Source organism: Frieseomelitta varia, unplaced genomic scaffold (assembly GCF_011392965.1).
Source record: "Frieseomelitta varia isolate USP_RPSP 00005682 unplaced genomic scaffold, Fvar_1.2 scaffold_279, whole genome shotgun sequence".
NCBI lineage: Eukaryota > Metazoa > Arthropoda > Insecta > Hymenoptera > Apidae > Frieseomelitta > Frieseomelitta varia.
Window position 1 is genome coordinate 924,784 of NW_025110011.1, and position 9,484 is coordinate 934,267.

At 39.0% G+C, this 9,484-nt stretch overlaps 1 protein-coding gene across 5 annotated transcripts in view; it reads left to right on the plus strand.

Annotated features, from left to right (window-relative positions):
* LOC122529126 (zwei Ig domain protein zig-8-like) overlaps positions 1 to 8,928 on the plus strand; it is a 68,867-nt gene extending 59,939 nt beyond the window's left edge. For all 5 annotated transcript variants that reach the window (XM_043654922.1, XM_043654919.1, XM_043654921.1 and 2 more), the window contains exons 4-6: positions 6,197 to 6,352; positions 7,006 to 7,339; positions 8,287 to 8,928. In XM_043654922.1, coding sequence (XP_043510857.1) covers positions 6,197 to 6,352; positions 7,006 to 7,339; positions 8,287 to 8,426 — 630 coding nt within the window. In that variant the 3' untranslated portion in view covers positions 8,427 to 8,928. The remainder of the gene's footprint in view (positions 1 to 6,196; positions 6,353 to 7,005; positions 7,340 to 8,286) is intronic.
* Positions 8,929 to 9,484: the final 556 nt, after the last annotated feature.

A 9,484-nucleotide genomic window follows, 5' to 3' on the forward strand; every position in this document is an offset into this window, starting at 1 on the left:
AAAAAAAAAAAAAAAAAAAAAAAAAAAAAGAAAAAAAAAGAAAAGAGAAAAAAAAATCACGCGTGCTCCGGTAAATTTTCAGAAACTAACGCAATCAATGGAAAAATGGATAATATCGGAAATTGACGCATCGATACAACCAGCAAAGAAACGTTAAAAATCGCCAGTTGTTGCACGGTTTTATGCAAAAGCAACTTTTATCGTCCCATAAATCTGTCGTTATCTATTCAGTGTACAGTTAAAATTGTCGATTTACGGTAAAACCGCGAAAAGAGGGGTCGACGCAACGTCAATGGAAGTAAATCACGCGTTAAGTGCTGAACCATGTGCAGTAAAGATCATAACTGTCACCTGCCGTTATAACACCTTCACGTTTTACGTTGTCAGCGTAATCTGGACTACACCGTCGTTAGAAGGGACACAATGCAATGACCATGGGAACACCGGTATTATCTTGCAAGCCACTTCTCCAGTCTCCTCGCGAATTAAACGATTAAACACAGAAACCAATTATATCGGGGATATTAAGAGTGCCTTTAAAGAACCAAACTGGCAATTTTTCAAAAGAAAAAAATAAAGAGGAATGAAATAATTGAAGAAAGCTTTGATAAATACCCGAGCATTTCACTCTCAACAAGTATTTACTTTTCGACCATCGTCCCATTATCTTTTGTCAAGTTTTTGTTAGACCAGGAAAAAAGCACTAAAACTTTGCATATATATGATGTTACCCGGAATTATGGTATAACCACGGGTTCTTCGTGTAAAAATAAGTCCGACAGAAAAGAACAAAATTTTTCCGTATAATGCTCACAATCAGTAGAAAAAATCGAATTTGAAAATTTATTAAGTTTTTAATTCAAATTTATTTATTTTATTAATTTAGTTAATTCTAGATGTAGACAGGAAAGGATAATTAATAAGTGATTATTCTATGTGCAAAAATAAGTAAAAAGTAAAAATAAAATGTTTTCATTTACATTTCCAGTTTTAAGAAAACGAATTGTCTTGACACACGTGTATTTCATAAATTTTCGTACTCGATATTCTCAAAAACAAAGCATCGTACAAAAGAACGTTTATTCTACATTCTTTACTCATTTTCGCACGTAGAATAACTTCCTGTTAATTATCATTTTCGAGTTTTAATACAACTTGATTTTCTCGAAAATGGAACATCGCAAAAAAATGTTATTCCACATATTCTTTACTAATTTTCGCACATAGAATAACTTTCTTTTCTGTCACTAAATTCAAGCATACTTGATAATCATTCAAACTCAACGAAGTATCATTTGGAAAAATTTTATTCCTTTTTCTCCTTTATTTTTTATTTCTACATATAGAATCACATCGAGAACACCCTATGTAAGACGGTTACAGCCATCTTTTCTTTTCAAAAAATATAATCTATTTGTTCTTTGCGATGTTTATAAAAATATTTCAGTTTTCTCGAAGAATATTTACCCTCGTGATTGAAGTCGCAATAATCGTAATTCGGGAGGCACGTGATTATCATCGAACTCGCGTGTGGTTTTCAAATAGGAGAAGAAGATAGTTTTCTTGTTGGGGGAACACTTTCGAAACAATTTCTCTGATAATTAAATGAACGTTTGATGTTAATCTCGGCGAGTCATACTGGCCGTAAGCAGAGTCGCGATAGTAATTATGTCAACGTAATTGGATGATACCGTTTTATTTTACGCTCAAATCGTAAATTACTTTAAAGCATTAGAGGCTTTATTATCGTCGGGGATCTATTGAATTCAAAATTGAAAATATAATCAGCGATGCGCGTGATTTTGCGAAAAGATATTAACGGAAGCACGGATGTGAAAAGTATTGCGTGCGTGTAATACATATATTTGGCATTATTTCGCGTAGGTTTGCATGGAAACAAATCGTTTGCTTTCTATTTAGGTTATGGGAACTTGCATAAGGACGCGCATATAAATCAATTAGAATGTAATTTTAGAAATGTTTTTACAACGTATAGTGAGCCCCACTAATATTTCAATAATAAATATTTAAACTGTTATAGTTTTATAAATCGTAGAACAATAAATTTCAACTCGTTTTAACGCTTGAAGCCTCTATCTTCCAAACGCAACGTTCGTTTTATTCTATAATATTTTTACACCACGTAATGGGTGGGCAGATAATTTTCTTTTTCGAAAATACTATAAATTATCATGGTACGTAAAAACATTGAAAAATTTTGTTCATGACTGAACCTACAATAGATTTAGAGATTGAAGCCTCCTCGTTGCAATGTCTCCGGAAAACTTAAAGTATAATCTTTTGTCGCCATTTTATTGAAGTTTGAATATTAAGCTCAGATTCAGATTCAAGAAATCGTACAATTTTCGTCGCTGTATTCGTTTTCTCTTAAGAAACTAGCGAACAAAAATGTCGTTGAAAATATCGTTGTAAAGAGAAGATTTTCATATTCAAATCCATTGTAGTTCCCAAGTCATGAAAGAAACTTTTCAACGTTTCTACACACTATGACAATTCGTAACATTTTCGAGGAGAAAAGCGTCTTCACTTTGCCATCTGTTACATCAGCGTGAGCATCTTAGTTCTTAAACGCGCTTATTTGAACGAATGACTCATTTTAAAAGCGGAAGTTTCAGAGTTTGAAACGAGTCAAAGTTTGTCACCATACGATTTCTTTTTCGAAAATTATAACAGTTTTTCAGTATCTATTGTTCGAATCTTTAAGCGATCGAATGATCACTGTATAATGATTATAACAAGCCCTTACCCTTACCAACTGGTTTGTTAACCACTTGCGCTGGCAACTGACAATAACGAGTGACCATACCATATATAATAATTCGTCGCATTTTTTTCAAACTCGTCAGTATGATATCACTGGATAAAAATTATTGAGAAGTGATAAATTTATTATTTGTTTTGCCTAGTTTGTCTTAAGTATACTTAAAACTGAGAAAATATTGCAATTTTGGAACAAAAAATTCTCGACGTGCGTGGCAACTGATTGCGGACCATAACGAGTGGCCAACCGTATGCAATAATTCGTGGCTCTCTTTTTTAAACTCGTCGGTATGACATCGCTGCATAGAAATTATTGAGAAGTGATAAATTTATTATTCGTTTCGCCTATTTTGTTTTACTTAAATGTGTTTTACTAAATTGTTTTACTTAAAACTGTGAAAACATTGCAAACATTTGAAAGAAAAAATTCTCGGCGTGCGTCATTCCAGCGCAAGTGGTTAAGTTTGTGAAGATGCGAGATGCGACCGCTGATCGTATCCACAGATCGTAGAAAGAACATTCTCCCCAAGGTAATTCCCATTCTGGAGATTAAGAATAGGGGCATAAGGCTGCTGTAGATAGTCGCTTCCAATTAAGGTTTTACCAGTATTGGTGGGGTTCCGCTTGAAAAGCTCCATGGATTCCAAGCCCAACGTGGATCTATACCTGTTCGTTCGTTGCACGTACACTTCTCTAAGAACGTCCTTGCCTACGTTCGCTTTAATAGCTTCCCCCAGGAATTGTCGAAACATCCGTTACCTAATTCACGTTTAAGAAGACCGATGGCTGAGACAACGTCAAAGAAAATTAAAAAACGTGTAATAAAGCCGGTGTTTAAACGCGGTACGCGCTTTGCATTTCACCGAGGGGAGACGATCGATTTCAATAGTACGGTCGATTTCATTGGGCGTTCTATTACGCCTATTGAATTAGGCCAGTTGACAGGTTGAGTGCCACGCGAAACTTGCACGTTTTGTCCATTATTCAGACAAAAATACTTAGTTTCTGCAAGATACTATATAGACAGACACTGCGAGATACTGCAAATAAAATACAATGAAAGCGTGTTTTTTTTTTTTTCTAGTTATTTATGTCATTTCAAAATTCTCTGTTAATCACTACCTAATTGATTATTTCCAAATTTTTATAGAAATAAGATGGTCACCATAGTCGACGTATTAATCGGAATAATTCTAATTAATACGGTCAAGAAAAGATGTTAGCAATTAATTAATTACAATGAGATTGTGCGTGCATTGCATATATATACACGCGAGTATTCGTAAAAACACTAGATTCACGTTAGAGACAGGTATTGTGGAGAGAAGTAAATCCTCTTTCGGTTCAGACTCCCGGGATTATGGGAAACATCCCGGATTAGGGTAGTAGATGGTTCGAGCAATGTCATATCCCTGAGAATTGCTTTCCTACGGATGTGTTTGATGGAGTCGCGTTCGTAATTACGCGTCGACTAAGCATTAAAACGGGTAATTGAAAGCTCTCTTCGAACCAATGATTGAACCGATCGATAGCGATTGTCTTCCGATCGAAACGCCAATCATTCGATTTCCACGGAACTTCGTCTTTGCTTAGCGGTATTTTCTTAAACGTGCTACAACGCGGACAAGCGCCGCGCGAAAAACGATGTACACCGGTGAATATTAAAAATTCGAGCGATCAAAACGCGCGTAACACGGGCAAAAATGCAAATTACACGTCGCACCTTCAATGATATTAACGAACGCAGCTGAACGCGTGCACGCGTCGTCAAAGTGCGACTTGTATGTAAATACATCACGAGTTGTTTATAAATATGCCACCAAATACTTTACACCGCGTGTGTCATATATTTCCTGATATTTCACGGCTGAGCCGCCGTCTGTTTCAGAGGAACCTCGTTACTAGCTTCCACATTATGACGAGTAGCGTAACGTTCCTGCATGTGCACGAAGCTCTCTCGCGAGTTTTGGTGCAAGCCGTATTCAACTCGCCGTTTTGTCCAATCTGTTTGAAAGTCAATTTCCCGCTATCCATTTTTCCACTTACCTTTCTGCTCGCGTAACGAGCAATTTGAATGCCCGGTAACATGTTTCCCCGCAGCAATTTTCAAGTTCTTACGCGAGTTTGTACAAATCGGATGTCGTCGAGAGACAAGTAGCGAATAATGGAAATAATAATAATAATAATAATAATAATAAAAACAACAACGATAATAATAATGGTGAGCAATTTTGATAAATTTCGGAAAACAAAAAGAGACAACTCTTCGAAATAGCGGCAACGGAGAGGCAGCGCAGCGCGGCGAATGTCGGACAAATTGAGTAAGTTTCGTGGTCGGCATGGTCAAGAATGAAAATTACCCTGGAATTAGGGTGCACTAATGGCCTTCGTAATTGATATTGGACGCAAGCGTAGCTTACTCTCCTTCTCTCATTGCCTGATATGATACACGCTGTTTCCTATACATTGTTAGCGTAAATGACCTAAATGCTTTTAACGCCTATCCCACCATCACTCGTTTCCAACCGTAAATTACTTCGTGCTCTGCCTCTGAAGGAAATTAATAAACATACAGCGTTGGCATTCGGACGCTAAACAAGCGTTGAAGCTGTTGTAATTTTATTAAAAAAAAAAATCGTGCAATAACAAACTTGGATTCGTTTCAAAGTACGGAGCCTCCATTTTCCAAATGCACAATGTTCGTTTTGCTCTGAAATGTTTTTACACTATGTAATGTAACAGATGAAGAGGTAAAGATACTATTTTTTTTTTGAAAATGGTATAAATTACCATTGAAAATTTTTTTTGTAAATGACTGAATCTACAATGGATTCGAAGTCTCTTACAACGATCCCCGAAAGCTTGATGTGCGGATTCTTTTTTCTTTAATTTATTAAACTTTAATATTTCTAATTTGCGTTGCGACTGAATTTTCGTCGTCTAATATTCAAAATTTAGTAAAAACGTGAAAAGAAAAGTCGTCGTGAAGGGAAAGCTTCAAGTCTTCAAATTTATTTTAGATTCTGTTACGAAAAAAATTCTTCTTTTTACAAATATTATGACAGTTTATAGTATTTCAGAGAAGAAAAATATTTTCACTTAGCCGTCCGCTACGTGAAGTAAAAACATTTAAAATAAACCAAAGTGAATTATTGTGCGATTCTTTTTTTTATAAAATTCTAACGATTTCAATATTTAGGTATTAATATTAACGTGAGTCACTGTATATGGACGTATTAATGCAAGTATTTTCATTTTACTTTATTTTTCTTCATTTTCTGCATCTACTTGAATCGACCTGCGCTAAAAAAACGAAGAGTCAGTCGCCTAATAATGGACACGCAAAAAATTTACAATAAATAAAACGGTGAATATCGAGCGCGCATTTGTATTTAATGGCAGTTTCTCGTTGCAGATTACATGGATGAAGCGTAAAAACAGACGGTTGTTAACTGTTGGCACAAGTACCCACTCAGTCGACAAACGATTTGTCGTGATGCATTCGAGTACTGATTGGTTACTTCAGATACGAGCAGTCACTCTTCAAGACGAGGGTATATACGAGTGTCAGGTATACTCGACGATGTACATATCTATGTGTAATAAAAGGCACCCTTCTTTAGTACGATAGTGCTTCACTCGGTTGCGACATTGCAACATGCATACCATTTATTCCAACGTAAAACAAGGGCAATATTTTAAATTTACGGCAACGTATCATAGCGACTTTTATGGAACGTTCCTTTTCATGTACAAAACGGAAGAATATTTTCATGATAAAAGACGTGTAACAATTTTAGTACGTACAGCAATGCCACGCTCGTTTAATCATACAGAGTTCAAACATTTTCTGCATGCTAAATGATGTCGTATGCTAAATGATCACCTCAATTTGAAAGACACGACTCGAGGTCACAGCTGAGGTTATTGATTGCCTTTGATCCAATGATTCCTCTCCAAAGAGCGTGAAATATTAACCGGATATTGTCGCAATAGTGAAACACACCTTGATACTCTTTTTTCTCTGTGACAAAAAAAAAAAAAAAAAAAAAAAAAAATACTTTGAAATACTTCTCGAAACAGATCCTCCGAGAATCATAGAAATTTGGTCAAAACGTTTGTTAAAGGTCGTTCCCAGGGCGACCTAGAAACGTTCACTCGATAGGTAGGAGGCGATAATCGAGCCAAATATCCACGAGGCAACTATGCGCGTTGAAATTTCAGGTTACGTCGCATCCGGTGCAACGGAATTTCGTGCTCTTGAAGATCACAGAAGCGTACTCGATCATACCGGGAGCGCCTGATTTACATGTGAAGCAAGGCTCGAGCCTTCGGCTGGAGTGTCAACTAAAGGCAGCCGCGGAGTCGCCCCTTTACGTCTTCTGGTATCGCCAGGGGCACATGATCAATTACGACGAGGAGCCAGGCGTGAAAGTCGAGCTGACCAAGAACGGGTCGATTTTAATGGTCAACAAAACGAAGCCGTCGCACGGCGGTAATTACACGTGCTCGCCGAGCAACGCTAAACCGGCTTACGTAATGGTTCACGTGATCGAAGGTGAGCGAATTGACGTAACGTAAAACGTAATTTGTGTCTTGTCTGAAAGCCACTTGCGAGAAGAATTAACACGTCGACTGTCACGTACATTTTTTATGATGCGCTCAGGGGACCACAGTATAAATATTTCCATTATTCTTAGCATATAATGGTAAAATATTAAACAACGTGATGAAATAGAATCATATTCTTGTCAACGGTGTGTTTATTTCGCCCGTGACCACCATGGAGCGCTGCAGTGCACTCAGTCATTCTTATTAGACAAGTTTGCTGAAATTACCGCTATGAATGCTTCGAGAATTGCGACTCAATTTATTTTCATAGTAAAATTTTAAAAATTGGTTTAAATAAGATAAATATCATGAACTAAAAAAGTTAGTAGCACGGGACTGACGCCACCGTAGCAGTCAACGTGTTAATAATTGGTCTCGAATTTTCGGTTTTGTCGGAAAGAGTCTCGAACAACACCGGTGACACGTGTGTAGTAGGATAAAACGAAACGTTTCACCTTACGATCAAGCATCGATATTTCAAAAGTTCAATAGACATTCAGGTAAGAGCAAGATTTGACACGGTCCTGAACGTTTCCTCGACGCGTGCCAGTGTTCCAGAAATTGTTGTGCACGTGATCGGACTACGGGGGGCGAACATTGCACGAGGGACTAAGAAGAGACGAAGCTCGTCTCGTCTGAAGCTTTAGCTTCTAGCGTCCGACCGTTCGAGCTCGTTTAAAACGTCGTAGTCGCCCTCAGGGGTATTTTACTGCTCCTCTGCGAAAGTGTTCTCTCTCTCTCTCTCTCTCTCTCTCTCTCTCTCTTCCTCTCCCTCCGTAGATTGGGACGGCCACGTCTGGTCAGGCTCTTCCTCTCTCATTCTAGCTCGGCCATTTTCGCGAAGAGAGATTTCTTTTTGTAGCTATCGAGTCAGAGTTTCTAATCTTGTTTCAGAGGAAGAGAAACCGGCGGCAATGCACGGTGGGGACAGAAGGAACCTTAGCCCAGCAATTTTAGCGAGCAACTTTCTGGTGTCCCTCATGACGGCCGTCAGCTGGAGGATACCGAGTTTCACCAGCCTTTACCCGACATGAATCACCGTCGAATTTACGGTACGGGGGACGACTGGTGTTAGCCGTACCCGTACCACCGCAACCCGGTCCATCTTCTTCCGCAAGGATGAGTCCGACGATCGGTCGGTCGTTTTGGGATTCGTCTTTTCAACTGTAACTCCGATCGATCCCACGAGGACGACATCCTTGCACCGGCGTCAAGCACCAGCGAGTGTATTGGTTCGCGTATGAACACATGGAGCCGCCACCCACTTTTCGGACCGATCCTTTTACGTGTAGCGCGATTCCTTTCATCCATTGTCCGCCGCGGAAGAGTAACCAGAGACTCACGGTCCCCTTTTCGAAGGGAGCCGGGTTTGTTCATAAGGGAAGAACTCTGGCCACCGACAAATCCTTTTGTTTCACTCCTTTCTGTCTTCTAACCCTTGTCTTTTGTCCCCTTGTCCCCTTGTCTCGTTCGTCCACGTTCCCTTGCTGTGTGTCTCGCGATTTCTTTTTGCTTCGGAGAGGAGAGAAAGAAGAAGAGAAACGAAAAGGAGAGATGGGCGCCATCGGAAATATTCATTGCCACGATGATTATTCCTCCGGTTTCTGGAATTGATCTAGAAAGCACACGCGAAGTAAGACGCGTTTCGCTTGTAACTCGCGGAAACACAATGGCGTACGATGCTCGCCCGAATAAAAGGTTCCTTTCTCCGTTTCTCCTGTTTTCTGTCGCGAAACGATAGGAACCCGTCTGATTCGAGGATTCTCTTTCACTTGCTCGCATCTGTCGTTGCGCGCGATGAAGTGAATCGCTCTCTTCGTACGTGCATTATACGTACATATATGAATGAACACACGTATACACACACACACACACACACACACACACACACACACACACACACACACACGTTCCTCACACACGCGGGAAAAATATACGTACACACACGTATACATATGCAGTAGCATGTAAGCAACACCGTGGACTCGAGATGAACAAGCGCCTTTATGTTTCGTGACGTGGAAACCTCTTCTTCCTCCGATCACTTCCTCCTACCTCCCAATTCCATACGAATCTTCGATATCACGTGTTG